Genomic DNA, 25,367 nt, shown 5'->3' with positions numbered 1-25,367 from the left:
GTACCGGAGTAAATAAGGTCCTGTATGTAGTATTTACTTGTATTGCTTATCAATGATGATAATTTAAAATATATTTAGAGAAGAATGTTTAATTGTCAAAAGTAATTAATAGTAATGAGTGGTTGGGCATTGGTGGCCCATGCCTTTAATCCCAGCACTTGGGAGACAGAGTCAGGCGGATCTCTGAGTTCGAGGCCAGCCTGGTCTACAGAGCGAGATCCAGGACAGGTACCAAAATTACACAGAGAAATCTTGTCTCAAAAAAAAACCAAGGGAAAAAAAATAGTAATGAGTGATGTTTTTACATAAAGTTCTAACTTTCATAGTAATTGGAGATAATTAAATTGTGACACAGTATTAAAGTGTATTTAGATTATTTATATTCATTTTAAATATATACATTCTTAAAAGAACAAATATAAAATGAAATTTCACTTTCTTTATATTTATTTAATAAAAGTGAAGAGACATTTCTATAGAAAGCCTGCCATCAACTTCCCATGAAAAGGTATAATTTTTCTGTCTGCTTCCATTTTTTCAGAGATGTATACTATTGGAAGAAAAATAGTCTCAAGAAAAAGCTTGGTTACCAAGTCAGAGATCTGGGTCTGTCCAGTCACCAGGCAACTTTCTCTTGCTGACTGATAGCTCGTTCATAGGATCCCCTCCTTCAGTTAGAAGAGGTTCTATCTTCTGCCCTAATAGACTCTGTTTTATTTGCCTCAAAGTAGGCTTATGTAACACAGATAAGGCTGCTTTGAAATGTGAGTCTGTTCACTATGGCCTAAAGTTTTCTGTTTATCCATCTACTCTATAGAGTCTGTTCAATTAGCAAGAAGAAATAGCTCTATAATCCCTTAGGGTACCTTTTAGTGGTCAGCTCTGGAAGTCTCCAGAGAAAAGAACACTATTGTTACTTCCAAAGAAGGTAACATTTTTCAAAGACACAAAATTATTTGAATAGTGCTTTGTCCAAGCACATTGTTTACTGCTAACAGTGGGAAATTTATTCTGGCTCTTTTTGAAAATGTGGATAACCGTTCTCTAATCAAATAATAAATTTGTGTGCATTACTGGATTTACTTAAATGAAAAAAAAAAAAAGAATGCATACCTTACTACATGTGGTATCCTGTGCTTATAAACTACCTTATCGGCATTTCAGAGGTTGAGGGACTAACCTAGAGTAGTGAGTTCTAGGTCAGTCTAGCTTTTCAACAAGACTCTTTATCATAAAACTAATGGTGTCAGATCACCTGCATTTGCCATGTAGGTGCTGGGAACCAGACTGAAGTCTTCTGGAAGAGCAGCCAGTGCTCTTAACCACTGAGCCATCTCTCCAACTTCCTTTGTTGTTGGTTTAAGACAGGGTGTCATTTAGTTCAGACTGACTTCAAATTTGCTATATAGCCAAGGATGGACCTTTAAACTACTTATTATTCTGCCTTCATTTCCAAGTGCTAACATTAAGATATATGCCACCACACCTAACTTGATTTTTAGGTTTCACAGGCTGAATGCTGCACATGCTTTTCTGAGCCACTGTGTCTCATAGAATCTCAGTGATTTTAAGGTAATAGCTTTGAGGACTGCCTGTAGGAAGATTGAAGGTAAGACTCCATGCTCTGGAAACTTCACCATTGCTTTGCTCTTTGGTTCTGTCAGCACTGGGTCCACCTTTGCTGTGAAGACATCTCTGTGAAGGACAGTGGTTACCTATCTCAAACAAGAATTTTTCAGACAGTATAATTGGAATCCTGCTTGACTCCAGCTGCTACAGAATTACCTCTAGTTATGCAAATTTATTTGCCTACTGAGATAATTGATAGTATATCTGAGATGAAAGAAGGCTAAAACTGGAAGACTCAATTGTACCTTGTCAAAAAAAATGCCCTATTCTACTCTTGAATTTCTTTTCTATCTGAAGTACTGGCCTCACCTCTTCCCCTATCCCCCCCCCCTTTAAAATCATAACCATGCTGTAAATTATTATTAAAATTTTATGTCCAATGTAGTTTTTTCTTCTGTTTGTGAAATATAGCTTGTTCTAAATATATGGAAATGCTTTAGAGCGTGGGATTTTCTTGTGGGTGTGAGGAAGAAAGGACAATGAGCTCATTGCTTGCCTGGAGAGTCAGCTAAAAGGGCAGATGCAACCTGGGTCCTGCAGTGTTCGACTACTCAAGTAGCTGCCGCAAACAGATTGGAGTCCCGGCTTTAAAGCCAGTGACAGAAAACCGTTCACTGTTAGCGAGATACTTAATTTAAGCAAGTTATTTTATCCTATACCTAGGGTTTACCTATAAAATTGTGATACTGTGAGGATTAAATTAAAAATGGTGAAGATGGTTGGCATTTACTATGATCGCTGCTGTTTTGTCGTTCCTCTGTCCTGGGAAGGGCTCCTCTAGTCTCGTCTCTATTTTCACATTGGACTGTTTGGGAATGCCAAGGAATCATCTCTAGAATCAGTCATTTCAAGTTTTCAAATGTAGCAGTTTCTAAATTGTAAATAGTTAAGATAATAGGGAATCAATCTATAATAAGCTATTTGGATGTAAAATTGATTCTGTCTTTTATATTTTGATTATTATATATTATTGAATAGACTAATTACTATAAAAGCAACCTGGAGGAAGTTTCTGTTTTCTTTACATTCTCCCATTTGAACAAATTACCTCTGATTACTGTCTGGTATAAGAACTCAACCGAGGCTTTCTAAAACCTTTTGACAATTTTATTTACATATATTAGGCCCAAAATACACTATTTTGCTATATTAGTCTCAGTTTCATTTTTTCTTGAGGCTTCTTCTTGATACAAGAAAGCAGCTCTTTATTTCTGATTTGCTGATAAAACAAAAAAATTTTATGAAAATTTCTTCTTAAAATAGTATGAAAGAGAAAACTAATACATTTAAAATAAAACATGTAGATAGCCTTGTAATTCTATATTCATATTTCTTTACTGTTAACATTTCTCATTTAGACTAGCCTTTTTTTTAAGTTTTATTTTTATCTGTATGTGTATGTATATATACACCAGGTGTCTGTGAGTTCATTCATCCTCTTCAGCTCCTGAACTAGTGTTTTTTTTTAAATATTTTTAAAATTCTTTCTCTCTCTCTTTTTGTGTGTGTGTTAGTTATATGTGGAAGTAAGAGGACAACAGACTCAGAATCAAAGTATTTTTATTTCTATTGATCTGTTACTGTTACCATAGATGTTTATATTAAATACTGATGTTAGTAAATTAACACAGGAGAAAGTACTTTGAATTCTTTCAATGATAAATCTATAGAAATAATTTGAAATGCTGTCATTAAATTAAATTGAAGTTTATTTTTACTCTGGTAATTCATTTTAGTGTGGAAAGATGAACATACAGAATTTTTTTCTCAAGTTTAACATTCATTTCTTTATTTCTCATTTTAAGTGACTAGGTTTCTCAAATGCTATTATTTTTAACTAGCAGTCTCTTATAACCTCCTACCAATGTCTGTGTACTAATTTGTATTATTTATGCCAATATTATTTCATTTAATAACATCACATATTGTACAAAACCATTTTTGCAATGCAAAGGAAGATATTAGCCATTTTCACTGATCTTAGCATCTTAAATGTGAGCATTTGCATATTCTTTTGCCATTACAATTCTTTCCTTCCTTAATACTCCTTTACATGAAGTTGAGTAATCTTGTAAATAAGAAAGTTGTACCAAAATATTTCCTTTGTTATAATTCTGTGTTTTATTTTAGGTGGTAGCCTAAAATTTTGTATCTATTTTTTCTTTCTTAAAATAGATGATCCATAATTATATGGAACACTTAGAAAGAACCAAACTTCATCAGCTCTCAGGGAGTGATCAACTAGAGGCTACAGCTCATAGTAGAATTAGGTAAGCTTTGTTATACATTTTTGCCTGAGAAAATGTGAAGTCAATAATCTGTCTTTTGTTTCTGTTTTCCTGTTTTTTAGTCTGGAAACAATAGTCAGTCTGCTCCCCCCAAAAAATCTCTACTGTGGTTGGTGTGCAGAGGGAAAGAGTAGCATGCAAAAATAGAAATACCATTAAAAAGGTTAGATTATGAGCTTTATAAATTATTAGCAACATACTGTAGGTTTTTAATTTTTTTTTTTTTTTGATACTTGGAAATCTGAGTAGAATTGAAATCTTTCAGTTTGTGGGTATGCCGAAAAATTTTCATTTCTCCCATATAATTGGTCCTTTTTGTTGCAGAGAAGCATGCTTGAAAGGATTAGCCAGCCATCTGTTTGATGTAGGAGTGTGAATAAATTATGTAGATCTCTAGGTATTGTAGCCAATGAGCTAAGCCAAGAATCTAGTGGAGAGGAACGTAGTTAATAGGTCGACTGTTCTCTGGGTTGCTGCATAAATGCTAGGAGCAGTCGCTCTATGGTTATGAGGCGGGGAGAGCGGAATGACGTCATCACTTGGGAGCCGCTGCAGGATGGAGTGGAAAGCTGCTGCTGATGGCATTGTTTTTGTGGCAGCAGCTGAATGACAGATCCTCACTACAAAGATACCGCTTTGGCCCCCGTGTAGGCCTCCTGGTTCGGACGTTTCACCATGCCAGCACAGCGCCATGAATCCTGGATGCATGCTGCTGTTTGTGTTTGGCTTTGTTGGCGGGGCGGTGGTCATTAATTCTGCTATCTTAGTATCTCTCTCTGTTTTGCTGCTTGTGCACTTTTCTATTTCTACCGGTGTGCCAGCGCTGACGCAGAATCTACCAAGGATACTCAGGTACTCCAGTCTCTCTTGGAAGCTCCTGCTTTGCCGGTGTTGGTTTTTTTTTTTTTTTTTCTTTCTTTCCTTCCTTTTTTTTTTTTTTTTTAATTCTTAGCACCGTGGGTCTACTTTGTAACCATTTCTGTCGCAGATTTCAGACAATGGAAAAAGGCCTCAAGCTAGGATGTCTGTTCTTATTTTATAGGTTCCTAAATGGAACCCTGCTTTATGTTTGCAAATTATAGACCAAAGAAAGGGATATTCTGTTGTACTTTTACACAAATACAAGGTCAGTGTGGTCTGAATGTTGAAGAGTAAGGAAGAGCAAGAGCCGAGTACCAGGTCCAAGTTTGTATAGCTCTGGATTTAGCTTCTGAGCATCGAGGGACAAATAGCTTTTATTGTGGGTGTTGCAAATGGTTGGCCACAGAATATAGGCTTATTTTGTTTGAGTTATCCTTTGCCTGATGAAAGGTTTGCTTATCAGTTTTATGATTTTTAATAACAGCTTATGGAAACTGATATTTTTTGCTACCATAAAATATATTTTAAACTTAAAAAAATCTAAATTCTTAAGAAAAAAATAGAATGCCTTTGCCTCTCCCTCATTATTTGCACATCAAAGTTGTGAGAGCAAAAGCTGTACAAAGCCTATTCACTATTGTTTGGTCAGATGTCGCCCTTTATTTTCTTTGTACTCCTGGGTGACAAATGCCCATGCCTGCTGTGGGGGTGGTCACCAGCCTGGGTAGCTTTGCTCCTGTTCACTCTTCTTGCAGTCTGAGCAAACCACCTTCCAAATCTTAAATGTTTGTGGGTCTGCCTACTTGTTTTCTAACTCATAAGCTCAAAGTAGTGCTGACTTGTTCAGATTTCTGCTGTGTACATGGTTTTAAGTTCATAGACTGTAATTCATTAGTGTTTAAGTGATTATAAAAATACTTACATCCTCATTCTGATTTAGGCAAGAAGAATGGAAGTAGTTCCTTCCGTGTGGTTCTTTTTATTCATAGGCCAGCTCACATTAGTCTTAACACTCAGAAATTAGATTTCTTACAAGGTCTAAAACTACTTGATCATTGATTTTCTTTCCTTATTTATTTGTTTTGAGACAGGTCATGTAGCTTCAGCTGGCCTTGAACCCTACGGGAACAGTCTCCCTTCAGTCCTGGGATTACTGGTTCCTACTGGACTCTTTCCTGGTGTATAAAATGAGGAATAATCTGACTATTCTTTATATATTAGTGCACAAAAGAGTTGTGTATGAGTCTATGTATACTTAGGAAGTAAGGAAATTAAAAACCAGTAGGCACAAAAATATGTATAATGTTAATATAAGATTAATGCTAAGAGCTGTCTTAGGCTTAGGTTCTGTTGGAGAAGGCAGTGCCATGAAGTGGCTAAACTTGAAGCTGCACTGTCCCGTGTATGCAGCCCTTAGGCCTTTGGCAATTGGTTTCATCTCTTAGTTTCCTCCTCTTAAGTATTTACCTCAGTGACTTGATTTAAAAATCAAGTGAGCTGTTATTTTCACTTCATTACAGTTGTAAAATACATGGTCCATTATGTAAGTAAGTCAACTTCACAATCATTTGTATATCTCACATTTTTAATAGAACTGGTTTTAATCTCAGTCCTGCTGGTTACTATTACATAAAGTCTTAGAACATCATTTTTCCTATTCTGAAACCTGAAAAAACAGTGCCAGTTTCCTGGTTGGTTAGATCAAGTAATGTAAATTAATTATCTGGATCCATACCTGCCACGTGGTGAGTTGTTCAATGCATGTGATCTTTTTGTCTTGCCCTTTACCTGTAGGGTAGATATTACTAATTGGTTGTTTTGGTTGTGAGTATAGCCAAGAGGGTATTTAAATAAATATTTTCAAAATCAGATATACATATAAACTAATATTTAAATAACCAACTTAAAAATCAGTGTATGGAACTAAAGCTACTAGCTAGAGAATATAACAAAGATTCTGATACTTGACAGCTTTTCTTCTGTTAGGGAGTAAAATGGCTAGACAGTGATAGTGGGTGTTTGAGTTAGGGATTTCAATCTGCCACTTGCTATCTTTCTACAAGTTCTCCATTCTTTGGTTAATTTTTTTGTGACTTTTATTGAAGGGTTTAATACAGTACCAACATGCACACCAACAAAGTTTAAGACTAGTGTTTGCCTTGCAAGAGTTTTGTTTGAGAGTAGGATACTATCAAACTTATATAACCACATGTCATCTAATTGATGGATACAGAGAGGAACATATGGTGATACTATTTTTCTGAGCTAGAGTAGAGAAACCCTTGGCATCTTTGATCCATTTGACAGACAGCTGAAAGTCCCCTTCCTAGAGATCCATTTCTCTAAAAAACTAATAAAAACAAAATAGAGAGTTGGGAATTTTACTTGTGTTTTAGATTGTATAGATGGAATAGGAAAGTAAGACTCTGTCCTTCAACAGCTTAAAACTGTGTTCATATTGTGTGAAAAGGAGCTCATATGGGAAGAAAATTCTAATGAATGGCTAGTATTTTGACTTTTGGTTTTTTGGTCCGTCCCCGTCCCCTGTCCCCCCCCAGACAGTGTTTCTCTGTGTAGTTTTGGTGCCTGTCCTGGATCTTGCTCTGTAGACCAGGCTAGCCTCGAACTTACAGAGATCTGCCTAGCTCTGCCTCCCAAGTGCTGGGATTAAAGGCATGCACCACCACCACCACCACCACCACCACCACCACCACCCGGCGTATTTTGACTTTTGTTAGAACCCATGTGATGGAGTCTCATGAAATCTTTGCTTCCTAGCTTTATATTAGACACACCGATTCAATCCCCACTAAATTTTTCCTTAAGGCATGAAGGGTCATTAGAAAAGAAAGTCAAAGGGTAGTTTGGGAATTTCTGTTCCCAAAAATATGTTTTCCAAAATTGGGAATAGACCTCAAGCTGGTAAGTTTTCATTTTTTCAAGTTAAGAAAAACAAAAACTTGCTATCATTTAATGAGAAAGATATGAGGGTTGAGAATTAAGAACAAGAAACTGAAATGATATAGTTTAAAGTAAGAGCTAATAAGTCTCAAGAAACAAGTTCTGTTGCCTAGAAATACAAACATGTAATAGTGTTGTCTTATCCATTAGGAAAAAATAAACATTCATCTTTTTGTCTTTGACTTATAAAATATCTATTGTTTGTTTTGTTTGAAAATGGCATTTATTTATTTATTTGTATGTGAAGGTCAGAGGGCAACTTGTAGGAGTTAGTTCTCTCCTGCCATGTGGGTCCTAGAGACTGAACTCAGGCTGTCAGGCTTGGATAAATTGTCTTTATCCACTGAGTCATCCCTCCAGCCCAGTTGTTGTTGTTTTGTTTTTGAGACAGGGTCTAATGTAAAACAGGTTGGCCTCTCTCTTGCTTTGTAGTAAAGGTGACCTTAAACTCCTGATCTTCTTTCTGTCTACCTCCAGAGTGCTGGGGCTGCAGGTATACACCACCACTCCCAATAAAGAAAAGCTTTTGGAAAAGAGCTGCTCCTTTTTCCTGGCAGTAGTCTTCTTTTCTGTACTTTGCCTAAAGGAACTAATATAGCATGGTTTGTAGAAAACGAGAATTTTCATTTAAAAAGACCTTTTCAATTTTTACTATTGAATAGTATCCCTGTTTCAAAGAGTATTCATTTTCCTCTAGACAGAAAAAGCCTACCCTAAAAACACCCAATGACTGTAGCTTGAAGAAGCAGGAAGACTAGGAACAGGGATTAGGGAGTTGCTTTTGCCTGCTCCCCATGACTGCTAACCTACAGTTCGCTGTGGTCACCAGACCAGATCACCACCAACTTCCTGGCAGAGGCAGGAGTGCTGATGTGTGCCTGTAATCCCGACACAGCAGGCTTAAGGCAGGAGGATCTCCAGTACTGGGTTAGACTACACTAAGTACTGAGACCTTGTCTCTGAACAATCCCAAACCAGCCAACCAAAAAACGTCGTCCAAACAGTTTCTTGACACTTTTCTTAATTTCTGGGGCTAATGTAAACTTTTTAGCCTGTCCTTTCTCTTTGGTATATATTTATTTAGGATAGCTGGTTGCAAACTAATGAGACTAAGCTTTCTATGACCCAGTTTGCCCTTGACCTTGTGATCCTCCTGCCTCATCTCTAAGTAGCTGGGATTACAAGCCTTTTCACAGTCTAGGCTTCTAATTTATAGTCATGACAAATAAAAAACTAAAATGAATGTTTAATTTTCCCCCCCTCTTCAAATAGAAAAGAACGTCCTATATCATTAGGAATTTTCCCACTACCTGCTGGAGATGGATTGCTTACACCTGATACTCAGAAAGGAGGCGAGACCCCAGGATCAGAGCAATGGAAATTTCAGGAATTAAGTCAACCACGTTCTCATACCAGCCTGAAGGTAAGCTTTATTTCATCAGTTTACATTTTATAAGCTTTCTTATCCAAATAGAAGTAGCAGGAAACCAAAGGATATTAAAATATAATAGTTTGGGGCTGGCCAGATAGCTTACTGGATGAAAGTGCTTGCCACCAACCCTGGCAGTCTGAGGTCATTCCTCAGGACCCACGTGATAGAAGGAGAGAGCCATCTTCTCATTATCCTCTGACATCTCCACAACCACCATGGCCCTAGTTCATATCTCATCCCTCCCATACAGATAAATACATAAAATCTAAATTTAGAAAACATAATAGTTTATATACATTTTAGTTTGAAAGTTATTTTAAAAAGAACAAAAAATAAAACTTGAGATGAGCTCTTCCCAGGGGTGGTATGTTTTTGCTAGTTAATTTTAAGTTATATAGGAAAACAAAATCAAATACTGTTACATCTTTATCTTAGTTAGGGTTACTATTGCTGTGATGAAACACCATGACCAAAGCAGCTTGGGGAAGAAGGGGTTTATTTGGCTTATGGGTAATTGTTCATTATCAAAGAAAATCAGGGCAGGAACCTGGAGGCAGGAGCTGATTCAGAGGCCATGGAGGGGAGCTGCTCACTGGCTTACTCCCCATGACTTGCTCAGCCTGCTTTCTTATAGAACCCAGGACCACCAGCCCAGGGATGGCCATACCTGCAATGGGCTGGTCCTTTCAACATCAATCACCAGTTCAGAAAATGCCCTGCAGAGTCACTTACAGTCCAATTTTAATGGAGGCATTTCCTCAATTTAGGCTCCCTCCTTTGTGATGACTCTAACTTGTGTCAAGCTGACATAAAACTAACCAGCTAATACTATTGACAAGAATTTCTTTTATATTTAGTCTATGTAATATGAATCTAGAATTTAGGGTGCAGTGACTTGTGGGCCTAACTAGGATTTTGTGTTTGGTTTTTTATTTTATTTTTTTTTTTTGTTTGTTTCTGTGGTACTAAAGATCAACTTAGGGTCTTGTTGTTATTACTTTTTGGACCCTAAGTCCGGAGATTCTAACTTTATTTATTTTTAGTATTACTGTTAGTGGTGGGGCACCCATGTGTCGAGACACATTTGTAGAAGTCAGAGGACAACTTATAGGAATTGTTCTTTCTTCTACTGTAGGTTCCAGGAATAGAATTCAAGTAGTCAGATTTGGGCTGCAAGCACTTCTGCCTACTGAGCCATCTCTCAAATCCTAACTCTGGGTTGTGAGCATGATAAGCAAGCCCTCTATTACTGAGATATATTCCTTTTCATTTTGAAACAGTGTCTTACTAAATTGTTCAGGTTAACTTTGAATTCATGCGACTGTAGTTCAAGCTGGACTTGAACTTGTGATGATGATCTTGCCTTAGTCACAGAGTAGCTGGGATTATAAGTGTCCACCATCAGGCCTGGTTTGCATCTTTTGATTTTTTGAGACAGGGTTTCTCTGTGTAACAGTCCTAGCTGTCTGGAACTGGCTTTGTAGATCAGGCTGGCCTCGAACTCACAGAGATTTGCCTGCCTCTGCCTCCCAAGTGCTGAGATTTAAGATGTGCACCACCACTGCCCGACTGCGTCTTTTTTTTTTTTTTTTTTTTAATTAATAGTTTATATGTATAGCAGCCGGGTGGTGGTGGCACACACCTCTAATCCCAATACTCAGGAGGCAGAGGCAGATGGATCTTTGTGAGTTCGAGGTCAGCCTGGGCTACAGAGTGAGATCCAGGACAGACACCAAAACTACACGGAGAAACCCTGTCTGGAAAAACTAAAAAAACAAAACAAAAACAAAAAACCACTTTAAAACAAAAAACTATGTATAGCTTAGTAGTGGTGATGCATACCTTTAATCTTAGTCATTGGATCTCTGAATTCAAGGTCAGCCTGGTCTACAGAAAGTGAGTGCCAGGACAGCCAGGACTGCACAGAGAGATCCTGTCTTTTAAAAAACTATATACATGTTTTATATATTTGCATATATAGGTATGTGTTATATATGTGTGTTTTACACACACACACACACACACACACACACACACACATACACACACGTCTATGCATATGCTTGTTGTCTATATGTGTACCACTTGGCTTCACTGCCTGTGGAGGCTAGAAGAGGGCACTGAATCCCCTGGAACTGAAGTTACAGATAGATAGTTGTGTGCCACTCAATGTGGATGCTAAGAATGGAACCCAGAGCCTCTTCTTGAGCAACAAGTGTTTTTAACCACTGAGCCATCTCTGCAGCCTCTCATATTTAATTGAAAATTACTGCCACCTAAAATCCTTGGTTCACTGTTGGAAATGTCACACTTTAGGAGGGCTTCACTTTATTATGTTTTTGTTTGTTTGTTTGTTTGTTTGTTTGATTGAAGGCCAGATTGACCTTGAACTCAAGGTAGTCCTCCTACCTCAGTCTCCCAAGTTCTAAGATTGTAGGTATGCCCAGCAGGCTCAATTATGATTTCACTTTATAGACACAACACATTTTCCTTCCTTAAAACTACTTTATGAAAGTGATATATAAAAATGCATTGTGTTTAGCCAAAAAGTCTTGGTGTTAATTCTTTAGAGGGTATATTTTGATCTAGAATATTTAGTAGATAAGTGATAAATATAATTACTAGTGTACTTTGAGAAGAGATACATTAATAATACTCAATGTTTTTAAGTTAGTCATGGTTGCATGCAGCTATAGTTCTAGCTGTTAGGAAGGTTGAAGCAGGAGGTTTGCAGTCAGTTTGAGTGTAGCATAGGCTACATAATGAGTTCAAGACAACCTAGGCTACAGAGTGATTCCTAGCTCAACATCACGAGAAGGGGTGAGAAAGAGAGAGCTGTCATTTGGACTCATCCTGGGCAACATGAGGCAACAAAGACCTTATCTCAAGAAACAAGCACATAAAAATTTAAAGTTATGTTTTATATCTTATAAAATAGAATATTTATGAAGGGATTATTGATTATTAAAACAAAAGCCGGGCGGGTGGTGGCGCACGCCTTTAATCCCAGCACTTGGGAGGCAGAGCCAGGCGGATCTCTGTGAGTTCGAGGCCAGCCTGGACTACCAAGTGAGTTCCAGGAAAGGCGCAAAGCTACACAGAGAAACCCTGTCTCGGGAAAAAAAAAAAAAAAAAAAAAAAAAGCCAACCAGGCATGATAGAGCACACCCTTGATCTAATCCCAGCACTCTGGAGTAGAGGCAGGCAGATCTCTATGAGTTTGAGGTCAGTCTGGTCTACATTGTGAGTTTTAGGACAGCAAGAGCCATATACTGAGGTCCTATCTCAAAAGAGAGAGAGAGAAAGGAAAAGAAAAAGGCTTGGTATATTGTAAAATCCACTGTGTCATTAAACAGACTACCTATTTATTTATATATAAATGAATTCTTCCTCGTCCTTTTTAGTGAAACATTGTCTCAGGTATTCCAGGCTAGCTTCGAACTCACTATGTAGTCAAGGATGACCTTGAATTTCTGATATGACTGCACCTCCTGAGTGCTATAATTATAGTAGGCATGTGCCAATAAACCTGGTTAATGTGGTAGGAATTGAACAAAGGCTTCATACATGCTAGGTAAACACTTAGCCAACTAAGCTACGTCCCCAGCTCTTTATATCCTTTCTTGCTTTTTCTCCCTATAATATTATCATTATCTAAGTATCTGTTAATGTTTTCTAAAAGACTTAAGTAAACCATTTATTTATTTGCTTTATTTCTCTCTATGAGAGAATTTATGTACCATTGCATTCTTCGCATTTAGGAAAGTGTTCAGCAAATTGTAGGAACTCAGTACGTGTTTTGTTGTTGAGAAAGAGTCACACTATGTATCCCAGGCTGGTGTTATACTTCTAATACTCCTGCTTCAACCTCCTGACTGCTAGGATTATAGACATGCACCACCATACCCAGCTAGAACATATTTTTTGTTGTTGTTTTGTTCTGTTTTTTGTTTTTTTTCAAGACAGGGTTTCTCTGTGTAGTCCTGGCTGTCCTGGAATTCAATCTATAGACCAGGCTGGCCTCAAACTAAGAGATCTGCATTCCCCTGCTTCCTGAGTGCTAGGACTTAAAAGTATGTGCCACCATTGCCCAGCTGTTTGGTGTTTTGGTTTGGTTTGTTTTTTTTATGAGCTATTTTATTTTTATGTGTATTTATGAATATATGCCACCAGTGTGCAGGTGTTCAAGGAGGCCAGGAGAGGGCATCAAATCCCCTGGAGCTGAAGTTATAGATGTAAGCTACCTGGATATGTGTGTTGAGAACCAAACTAGGATCCTCTGGAAAAGCAACAAGTGCTCTTAACTGATGAGATGTCTCTCCAGGTCCAAATTATTTGTTTAGATGATAGAATCTGCCAGGCAGTGGTGACACATGCCTTTAATACCAGCACTTGGAAAGCAGAGGCAAGTGGATCTCTGTGAGTTCGAGACCAGTCTGGTCTATAGAGCAAGTTCCTTGACAGCCAGGGCTACACAGTGAAACTCTGTCTCAACAAACAAACAAGGACTAGATGTTAGAATCTTCTGAGATAATATGAACGATCTTTTATCTATAGATGGTTCAGAACCATCTTTTAGCTATAGATGATTCAGAACCATTGCATTAATTTTTGATATGTACTTAAAGCAGTAGGCAGTCAAATATTTGAAAATTCTCCTCCTCTCAAAAGTAAATATTGCCTGTCCTACTTCATGTATCCTTTGTTAGAAGTTACTTGTGCTCAGAATATATCAATGGTAGTGTCACTAAGAAACATTTGTTCTTTATTCTGTATCCACACTGAGTTTTTTTTTAATGTACTTGTAGGTTTAGTAGATCTTCAAAAATACCTCTGTCAATTGCTCACTTCCTGTGTTTTCACAGCATATCAAAAATGTATACCATATGGCAGCTATGTTTTAGTTACTGTCCAAACTGAATTCTAAGGGAACATTATTTTAATTCTTTTGTTTAATCCAGTAACATGGTATGACAGAACCATATTGGCAAATTATAAGCCTATTATAAATGATTAATAATGGATTTAGTCCACTCTAAAAATACAAAGATACATTATTCTTCAAAGAGTTTGTAAAACAAAATTCATTTTGTTTGTACTTGATCTGTGGAAAGACTCAGCAGGTAACAGTTTCCAGGAACAAGGTGGTACATTGTAGAATGTAAAGTCCAGTTTGTAAAAATATGCCTACTAATTAGAATCCACATTATTACTCGCCTAAGTCCTTGTGATTAACCAGAAGCCTTTCTTTAACTTTGTTAAGACCTGAAGTCAGGGCTTGATTTCCCTACAAGGACCATGTCCTGGGCATGTCACATGCCCTCTCATCTTGGTTTTCATATGAGACAGAAATTGAAACAAACTGGTATGAGTGTGTGTGTGTGTGTGTGTGTGTGTGTGTGTGTGTGTGTGTGTATGCGTGTGTTCATGCATGTTTATGCACTGGTTACTGCTGGTGTGCACCACTTAACTATTTCCAACTTTTTACATGGTTGCTGCAACTCTCATTTCTTCTGAGAACTTAGGGAGGGCATGCTTTGACTTCATTGTGAAAAGAAAAATTGAAAGTTATGATTATAAATCATTCATTTTGCTAGCACAGCTTTTTTTGAAGTAAGATTAACATATGAGAATGATCTGTGAGAAAAATCATGAGTTTTAAACAGGAGGCAATAGAAAACTTTGGAGGAATGCTACAAAGGAGATTTGCCAATGATGGTAAAATTATGAACTTTTTGATTTGTTGAAAATTTCCTACTGTGTGAAATATGTCAACAGTGAACAAGAATTACGAGGGTTTCTGAGAGTAATACAACTAAAACTTGTTCAAGCCTTTTTTTAAAACATATTTCCTAATACATTTTTGTGGTGGTAGACAAGTAAATAAATGATAGAATTTCAGGTATTGTTATGTTCCATTAAGAAAGCAAAGTAAAACTGGGTGTGGCACTTGCTTTTAATCCCAGAACTTTGAAGGCAGAGGCAGGCAGATCTCTATGAGCTTAAGCCCAGACTGGTCATAGAGAGTTTGAGACCAGCCAGGGCTATACAGTAAGAACCCTGCCTTTAAAAGAAAAAGAGAAGGGAAAAAAAAAAAAAGACAGCATTGTGGTTCTGCATTTGATCCCAACACTCAGGAGGTAGAGGCAGGTAGATCTCTGTATTTGAATCCACCTGGTCTACATAATAAGTTCCAGGACTGTCATAGAGAGACCTGCTCTAAAAAAACCAAAACAAACAAAAAGCAAAGCAAGGGTCAGCAAGATAGATCATCAGGTAAAGGCACCTGACAGTGTGAGATACCTGAGATCCACATAGTACAAAGAGAGAGAAAATGGATTCCTCCTTCAAGTTGTCTTCTGACTGCTGTATGTGTCCATGCATGCACACACACACAGAGATTTAATAGAAAAGAAAAAGAAAGCAAAGGACATGTTAAGCATGATCCATGCAAGATATATACAAGCATGAAAATGTTACAGTGAAATCTTTAATATTATTAATATGTGATAATCATAATAAATAATGGGAAGGAAGCAAGGTAAACCAGAGAATAGCTTAGTGAAAGATGCTTATTTTTGGATAACTGGGGGTGGACAAGTAAGTGGAAATATTATGCAAAATAGTTTTGTGAGGAAGACACTATAGCAATACCTTCACTCTATATTAGGATGACACTTGGGAATGTTTGAGGAGCAATTTCTCTTCATCCTGTTCCTCTCATATCTTTGTACTTGAACCTTTTTGTCAGGACCACTGGCTCCTCATTAATGACATGGAGTCTTAATAATTATAAAAGCACAGCCATAGCTTAGGCTTGTTACTAACTAGCTCTTACAACTTAAATTAACCCATTTCTATTCATCTATGTATTGCCATTTGATTCATGGCTTTACCTGCCCTCCAGCATGTCTTGCTCCCTCTGCTTCTCCTGGCAACTCCTCAGACTCCACTCTTCTTCTTCCCAGCATTCTCTCTGCCCCGAAAATCCTTCCTAGCTATCGGCCAATCACCTTTTTTTAACAATGAGAGCAACACATTTTCACAGTGTATGGAAGGATTATTCCACAGCATATCTTCTTATAACACCAACATACCTGGCCCCGAACATCCTTCTTTGCAAACCTAATGGAAAGTTCTCAGTTCTTACCTTGCCTTTTTTCGTCATTTCCCAGTTTGAATGCATTCAGGTTCTTGAAAGGTTTCTTTCATGCAGGATGGTCTCACCTCCCACCTGTCCTTCTCTGTTGGTTTCACTTCCTTTTAGTCTTCAAAATACTGGAGAGCAAATACTGCAGTTCTTCTAATCTAGTTAGCTCAAGTTCCATATCTGTACATGTTGTCTGAACTTTGCTGTTCACAAGTTTATCTCTAGCCATGGCTGTTTTCCTAAACTCTAGGTTTCTGCATCCAGTTGCATTTCTTCCAGATTTTTCTACGTTCAAGTTTTACCTTGCTTTAGTTACTACTACAGGCATACCCTTTCAAGACCAGTCCCAAATACCACAGTTTATATGAAGCCTTACTCTTGACTCTGTTCCTCCCTCATCATCCTCCCCTCAAGGGCTGGCCTTGAGTTCTCAGTCCTTCTATTCAGTACCCCCCTCTTCTGTTGTGGACACTGGATTGATATTCTCAAATGAAAATTTAGAGATCAGTACAAAAAGTTTTATATTTTATTATATATATATTATATTAACCAAAATCTCTTACTGTAGTGAATTGATCAAAGTAAATTGGTAAAAATAAACCAAATGAGCAAATCCGGTCTTTTTTTATGTGTCATAGAAGTGCTAAGTATGGGAGTGAAAATGTTCAAGTGAGGATCCCCTCTGTCCAATGTGGCCCCACATTGGTTCTGGGGTATCATGAGAACTCAGGGTCTCATCCATGTTAAGCAAATACCTAAGGTGAGCCTTTTCATCTAATTGATAACATTTGGAGAAATAAAGGAGGAATTTGCAGACAAAAGGCGGTCCCTCCAATGGTAGTCATCCTCTCAGTACTGTAGTGTAGCAGTGCTTTATCTTGCCTGTCTTTCTCTACACAGGTCAGGCCGACAGTCACTAGAGAGGACAGAACAAGCAAAGTCAGATCTGTGGTGATAGTCAGAGCTCCAGAAGTGTAAGGAATAGATATCCTTTCAGCAGGGCAGTCTGACTTACATGTATGTCAATTCCTGAAACAATAATAAAGGCTGACCCAAGTAGAGATGGCAGGCATTGGGTGTCTGAGCCTGAGCCAGTGCGAACATGAGGGAGGGTCGAATTTGGCAATTTATGGGTGTTGGTTTCAAGCAGTTTGAGTTGCAGAGCTAATAATAGAAGTACATGTGACTCATAAAAGGAAAAATAGCCTGTTTAAGAAAGGTAGCATGATGGAAGGAGAAGAAAAAAAAGATGGGGGTGGAAATGGCAGGGTAGAAGGAAAAACAAACCAGAAAGACTAGTTTTTTGTGTGCCTAGAAGAATTCAGGAGGAGAATTGACCACAAAAGAGTAAAAAGAAAACAGATACATCAGAATCCTAGCAGATGGGCAGGGGAAGAGCATCAATCACATTCTCAACTGCAATTCCAGTCTTCCTTGAATGGGACATCTCAGTTTTTCTTAGGTTTTGTTGCTATAAGCAATGCTGTGCTGAGCAACCAACCAAGGTTAAAAAATGAGCATGAAAAGTCTGCAAATAGGATAATATATTTGCTTATAACTGCCCACTCACATGTGTGTGTATATATATATATATATTCCCCAAACAGGATTCCCTTTGAATAGTATTCTGGGATGTTGATTGTTAGCAGGATGTGACTTTTAGAACTGAAAAAGCAATTTTAAATAACTAAAAGGACTGGACTGATACCTACTTAGGAAATTTTTGTTGAGTCCTTTTACAAAATTATGGTGTGAAATACTTCTGTAGAACGACCTTGAGAGGCTTATGTTGGCAGGAGCTGGTATGTAAAGGCAGTGGTCAGTGTGTGCTACATTCTTCAGGGGATGTGCTTAGCATACAGAGCAGGAAACTAAACAGAGCCAGCATTCTTGCTGAGAGTTTTCCTGTCCTCCTCTGTGTGTGGTAAAGTTCAGGAATTGTTCCTGTTTCCGTGGTCCTCACAAGCTTGAATTTCGATAGTAGCCACACCATATTCTTGCTGTCTTATTCCTCTTAGGAAATGTATTATCTTAAATTTTAAAGTAACAAAGTTTTTTTTTTTTTTAACTTTTGAGATAATTTTATACTATAGCAGAAATTAAAACTAAAAATGGAATTTTAGCAGAAAATGAATTATGCATTGTGGTTTCATATTCATGCTTTTGACAGAACATAAGGAATTTGTCCTATAGTTACAGTTTTTGTCTGTATATTTTCTCCCACACATGTATCCCTATTTGATAGCTCACGATGGTGTAAAATCATAAAAGGATAGACTTGGTCTTATCATTCATTTAAACTTTTGCTTTGTGAAAAAAAGAATTATTTCTTTGTGGATATTTGTTTCTTTTTGTTTTGGAAACAGGTCTCACTCTAGTCCAGGTTGGTCTAGAACTCACTGTGTGTCCAAGCTAGCCTTGAATTTAAAGCAGCCCTCCATCTCATCCTCCTAAGTGTCGGGATTGTAGGCACAAGACTTGTAGGCGTAAGATACCAGGCCTGGCTTTTGTTGCACGTTTATTGTGTTGTATGTATGTTACCAAGATGTTGAGAACAAAAATGAATAAAAACCTAAATAAACAACACTATTTGAAAATGAAATTTGTGCCACCATGCCCAGGACAGACCTTAGCTTTTACATGTGCTTATTGATAACATATACTTACAGTTTTTAATTTTTTTTTATATGTATGAGTGCTTTGCCTACTTGTATGTATGTCTACCACCTGTGTACCTGGTGCTGAGGTCAGAAGAAGGCGTTGGATCCCACGAATCTGGAGTTATAGACCAAATCCTGGCCCTCTGGAAGAACAGCCAGGGCTCTTAACCTCTTCAGCTCTTAACACTATTTTTTGGTAGTATTTATTTATTTTTAGATAAGGGTTTTACTGTGTTGCTCTGGCCAGTTTGGAATTCACTGTGTAGCCCAGGCTGGCCTTGATCTCAGGTAGATCTGCTCACTCTCTGCCTCCTGAGTGGGGAGATTGAAGGTGTGTGCCACCGTTCCTAGCAGTCTCTGTTCTCGTGTAGAGAGGACCTCCCAGTTTTAATCTCTTTAAAAAGAGTGGGCATGTGAGATATGCATGTTTGTGTGTGTGTGTGTGTGCAAGAATGTGTGTGCTACAGCATGAGAGGCGAGGTTGTCTGTCAGTCTTACCTCTACCCTGCTTGAGACAGGGTCTTCAAAGCAGGGTGTTCTCCTGCTTCTGCTTTAGGAGCACTGGAATTAGACACTGCTACCTTGAGGGGCTTTCCATGGGTTCTGGGATTCAAACTTAGATCTTCACGCTTGCATGGCGAGCACTTTATCCAGGGAAGTATAATCTAATCCCTTTGTTTCCTTTTTTTCATTGAATATACTCCACATTTCTCTTCTCCCTCTGTTGTTGAACTCCTCCGCTGGCTCCACAGCTATTGTGCAGAGTGCTACAGTAGACATTGATGTGCAGATGTCTCCCTGGTGTGTCAGCTTGGCGTTCTTCGACTATCCGTGAGCAGTTAGTTGGGTTAGATGCTAGATGATTTTTAGTTTTTTGAGGAGCCTCCCAGGTTGATTTCTACAGGGGCTGGGCTAGTTTGCAGGATATAGATGTTCTCATTTGGTCACATTCTCCCCAGCCTTTGTTATTTGTTTTCTTAATGATTGCCATGCAAACTGGAGTAAGGTAGAATCTCAGTGAGTTTTTGTTTTATTTTTAAGTTAAATTGATTTTATTTTATTTGAGACAGATTGTTATCATGTGCTCCTGGCTAGCCTGGAATCTAGTGGGTAGATCAGGATGGTCTCAGACTCAAAGAAATCGGCCTGCTTCTGCCTCCTACTAGGTAGGACTAAAGGCCTGCATCACCATGCATGGCCTCAGTGAGTTTTGCTTTACATTACTCTGATAGCTAGTACTATTTGCTTGTTTTCTACAAAGCTTAATTTAATTAAAATATTAAATATAATTTTGCCAACTTTTATATATTTAGTATGAATATGTGTGATTTTTTATATCTATCATTCAGTTTCTAATATAAAAAAAATAAATTAGGGGCTAACAATTATGGATAAATAATGCAAATAATGTAAATAAGAATTAAATCTTCTCCTACCAGCTTTTTTTTAGACCTGTTCCCATGTATCCCAGAATGGTCTGGAACTCCCTGTGTATCAGAGACTTTCCTTGAACTCTTGATTCTTCTGCCTCTACCTTCTAAATGTTAGGATTATAGATACATATCCCAAACCTACCTAAGAATTAAATCCGGTGGTAGGGGAGTTGGATAAATTTACAAACCAAGAATATTTAAAATTTAGCATCACTTTAGGTTAAAAACAGTCCCTGTTCGCTTTTTTGTTTTTTGTTTTGTCTGAGAGGGAAAATTATAGCTATAAATAAATTTTTTAAAAAATTGCTACTCTTTGATCCTTGGCGTTATTTAACAGTTTCAGTAATGATGAGGGGGAAAGAAAGGGCATAGTAAACATTTTCAAGTGTGCCATGTTGGAATTTTTGCTCTGTTGGATGTTCATGGTGACTGGTATATATGTCAGGAAGATTTTCATGGGGTTATAGAAGTAGTAAAGGAACTGTCTGTCACCAGTGACTCATCCAAAAGTGTAAGGTAAGAACAGTGAGATGGTTCAGCGGGTAAAGTTCCCACGCATGCCTGAGAGCCTCAGTTCAGTCCCCAGCAGCCGTGTACAACACCTGTAACCCAGCAAGAAGCGTGGGGTCCAGTTAGGCTGGAGTATGCAGGGAAGCACTAGAAATACCAAAGACCCTGCCCAACGAGAGAAGGCGGGGTTGGGGATTTAGCTCAGTGGTAGAGCGCTTGCCTAGTGAGCACAAGGCCCTAGGTTCGGTCCTCAGCTCCGGAAAACTGGGGGGGGGGGGGAACCAAAAAGATGTCCTCTGACTTCTGTACATGTGCTGTGGTATATGTTTGCCCATACACCACACACACAATAACAACAATAATAAAAGAAAATTTGAAGTAAGATATTTGAAACTGGAATCTTAGCAGGAGTAATTCAAAACCAAAGAAACACTAAGCTTTCTCTTTTGTTTTTTTTTTTTCAAGACAGGGTTTCTCTGTGTAGCCCTGGCTGTCCTGGAACTCACTCTGTAGACTACACTGGCCTCTAACTCAGAGATCTGCCTGCTTCTGCCTCCCAGTGCTGGAATTAAAGGCGTGCATCACCATTGCCAACTATAATTTTTGTTTCTTGAGATATGGTCTTAATGTCTTTTATATTTAAAAAAATGTATGTGCGTGTGCATGTGTGCATGCATTTGTTCATGTGTGCATGTGTGCATGCATTTGTTCATGTGTGCCTGTAGGAGTCAGGGGACAACTTTCAGGAATTGGTTCTATCCTACCACGTGGTTCTGAGGATTGAATTTAGGCTGTCAGTCTTGGCAAGCCATCCCACCCTAGACAAGGACTCGCTGTGTTCCAAGGCTGGCCCAGAAGTGACCAGGAAGCCCAAGTCAGCATTCAGCCCTCAGTCTTCTGCCTTAGCTTTCCAGAGCTAGGACTGAGGGCAGGCATTGCTGTACCTGACTTTCAAAACCCTCATTTTAAACACAGGATGTAATAGATGGAGCTATAGCCTAAGAAATAGTATAAACCAAAAAGACAGATTTGTTAACACCGAGTAAATACATATTTTTTTTTCTTTTATAATCTTTCCCTCTACCCAGGTCAGCCATAGTCCTGAACCTCTGAAGGCTGTAGAGCAGGAGGTGAGAATGGTGACTCAGAACATTTGCAGAAAGTAAACAGAAGAGGTTAACTATTGGTTCCTTTCTCAAACTGCTATTCTCCAGATATCACATGCTCAGTTTGGAAGAATCTTGATGTTATTCTCTGAAATGCAGAAGAAAATAATTTACAGTGCTTGACAGGGCTTTACTGTGACTATAATTTGCTCCTCCTTCAGAGTAAGCGTTTTGAAATTTAAAACATGTAAGTGCATTCTGTGAAAAATTCAGTCTGTTTCCATTTATCCAACTCTGGGTAAGAAACTTTGAACAGTCTTTGCTTAGGGCAGGTATACAAAGCTTGTCTAGCCTTGTCCAGAGTGTCATTTTTACCAAGGGCTACTTCCCCAGCTTTAATGGTTTTCTTCAGCTCTACTCAGGGCTCCATTCAACTTTGTTCCCAGAACAACTGTGAAGAGTCTGCTGCTGTCATAGGACATAGGAAGACTGTCCATGGTCCAGGTCAGCAGCTAACCCAGGTCTATAGAAGCCACTCAGCAGTGAAGTGAAACAGGGTCTTTCTCTTTCAGAATATCCTCAAGATTAGGGCATTCCTGCCTTTCCTTAATTACCCGAATATATTCCACATATATTTTACCTATCTGTGTCTAAAGTTTTGATTCCATGTTCCTTTGAGTCACAAACTCTCGTAGGAATCTTCCTACATACCTCCCCCCCCCCTTTTAATGCACTTGTGTGTTGTAGAATTGTGAACCAAAAGAGTCTGTGCCAGTTGCTTTCAAGGCTGAGTTATTTGGGGAGAAAGTAACATCAGCATAAAATTACAAGGTGGTGGATGTTCCAGCTGAGGATTTCCTATGGGCTGGTTACTTGTTTGCTTTCATCCATTTTAAAAGCTTTAAATCTGAAAAGCAGATAGGCTGGGGAGATAGCTGGTAGGAATTTGTAATACCAGTGCTGGGTAGGCATAGGCAGGCAGATCCATCCCTCAGGCTCACTGGCTAGCTAGACTAGCTTATTTAATGTATGCTGGACCAATGAGCTACCCTGTCTTTAAAAAAAAAAAAAAAATGGACAATGCCTAGGGAAGCCACCTGAGGTTGTCCTCTGCACACATACAGAGAATAAAATGCTGAAAAAAAGCTGTGTTTTCCCCTTGATTAGTTCCTTCCTTCCTTCCTTCCTTCCTTCCTTCCTTCCTTCCTTCCTTCCTTCCTTCCTTCCTTCTCCCTCCTCCTCCTTTTTGTTTATTCTTGTTTTTTGAGAAAGAGTCTCTCTATGTAGCCCTGGCTATCCTTGAACTTGTTAGGTAGACCAGGCAGTGTTGCCATTGCCAGTGCTGGGATTAAAGGCGTGCACTCCCAGCTTAAGATTTATTTATTTTTATTTTAAATGATTTTGCCTGTATATCTGTTTATGCAGTATGTGTGTGCCTGGCACCCATGGAGGCTGTGGTAGGTGCACTGGATCTCCTGGAATTAGAATTAGAGATGCTACTAGTTACCATGTGGATGCTGGGAATTAAACCTGGGTCCTCTGGAAGATTGGCTACTATTAACCACTAGGCCATCTCTCTAGTTTTTAGACTTTTATTAGCCTGATAAGAAAAACACCCAGTAGGAAAATATTACAGAGGTCAGATTGCTTTTACCCCGATACCCCAAATGAGACCAAAAGTAATGACACATTTTTTTTTTTTTTACTTCATAATAAAAACATAACAATTGGGGCTGGAGAGATGGCTCAGAGGTTAAGAGCACCAACTGCTCTTCCAGAGGTCCTGTGTTCAATTTCCAGCAACCACATGGTGGCTCACAACCATCTCTAATGAGATCTGGCACCCTCTTCTGTATACATAATAAATAAATAAAAATCTTAAAAAAAAACATAACAATTACTTTATGTATGTGTGTGTGTGTTTATATTTATTTATTTTTGGGATAAAGTCTCATTGTGAAGCCTTTGCTAGCCTGGGACTTGCTGTGTAGACCAGGTTAGCCTCAAACTCAAGGATATCTGCCTGCTTTATTTTTTTTAGTTTTTTTTTTCTTTTGGTTTTTAGAGACCGGGTTTCTCTGTGTATCCTTAGCTGTTCTTTGCTGTCCCAGAACACTGTTGGTAGACCAGGCTGGCCTCGAACTCAGAGATCTGCCTGCCTCTGCCTCCTGAGTGCTGGGATTAAAGGTGTGTGCCACCACCACCTGGCTTTTTTTTTTTTTTTTTTTTAAGTTTTAAGGCAAGGTTTCTATGTAGTTCTAACTGATTTTTAGCTCATTATCCTTCTGCCTCAGCTTTCTAGTGCTGGGATGAAAAGTATAAGCCTCCATCCCAACTCCCATATTTAAGTGTGTGATTTTATGTGTATTGTTAGGTATGTTCATGTAAATATAAAACATCTCAGAACTTGCCAATCAAAAGCACTAGGGTTGGACAAGATAGCTTCTACTTGTAATCCTAGCACTCCATGAGACAGAGGCTGGAGTCTCTCTGCTACATCAAACATTGTATTAATCGGCTTCTTGTCAAAGTGCTTTTTGCTTTTTACATAGGAACTTTGTCATCACTGTCTGCAAGGCCAAGGAAAATGGGCTCCTTTGAAAATGTTCCCCCTCAGATTTAGAACAAAGGTCTCCTTGATGCTCATGCTGTATCCCTAAGATCCAGCTGACAGAAGTACAGCCCACACAGTGAGCTATTTTAAAAAGTGTAAGATATTTTTATGTGGTGAAAGTATGAAGTGGAAGTTACGGATCTCAGGTTATTGGGTAGCCCAGGGCAACTCTGACGTGTGTGTGTGTGTGTGTGTGTGTGTGTGTGTGTGTGTGTGTGTGTGTGAGATGTCCTTCCAAGGAGGTTTTAACTCACCACTCCCCTGTACCCTGACATTGCTTCTTTCTTAGGTTTGGCTCTTCCCTGGTTCTTTGACTTCATGCTTTCAGATGCACAAATGTATTCAGGAGGAGGATTTTTGCCAAACTGTATATACTGTGAACTCCTTAATTACTAGATAAAAAAAATCTTAAGGTGAAAATAACTAGACATTGGGGTCAAGGTATTAATAGCTAGAATGATAGATAAGAGGGAGAAAAAAGAAAAAACCCAAATCCTCATCTTGGTTTTTTTGCCCAGATAACTTAAGCAATATAATCTTTTTAAAACTCTGTATAGATGCACTTGATTAAGAATTCTCTAGAGGTGCTGGAGAGATGGCTCAGAGGTTAAGAACACTGACTGCTGCTCATCCAGAGGTTCTGAGTTCATTTCCCAGCCACCACATGGTGGCTCACAACCAGCTGTAGTGGGATCTCATGCCCTCTTTTGGCATAAAGGCATA

At 38.5% G+C, this 25,367-nt stretch overlaps 1 protein-coding gene across 15 annotated transcripts in view; it reads left to right on the top strand.

The window, feature by feature from the left end:
- Spag9 (sperm associated antigen 9) overlaps nt 1-25,367 on the top strand; it is a 133,699-nt gene that overhangs the window by 51,742 nt on the left and 56,590 nt on the right. For 6 of the 15 annotated variants that reach the window (XM_028868914.2, XM_028868911.2, XM_028868910.2 and 3 more), the window contains 3 exons: nt 3,805-3,899; nt 9,012-9,162; nt 22,013-22,054. In XM_028868914.2, coding sequence (XP_028724747.1) covers nt 3,805-3,899; nt 9,012-9,162; nt 22,013-22,054 — 288 coding nt within the window. Of the gene's footprint in view, nt 1-3,804; nt 3,900-4,149; nt 4,770-9,011; nt 9,163-22,012; nt 22,055-25,367 lie in introns of those variants that run through there. The other 9 variants (XM_028868917.2, XM_028868915.2, XM_028868916.2 and 6 more) reach the window with 5 other exon arrangements.

Source organism: Peromyscus leucopus, chromosome 8b, assembly GCF_004664715.2.
Source record: "Peromyscus leucopus breed LL Stock chromosome 8b, UCI_PerLeu_2.1, whole genome shotgun sequence".
NCBI classification, from domain to species: Eukaryota; Metazoa; Chordata; class Mammalia; order Rodentia; family Cricetidae; genus Peromyscus; species Peromyscus leucopus.
Note: the sequence above shows the minus strand (reverse complement) of the source record. Positions and strands in the feature narration are given on the sequence as shown.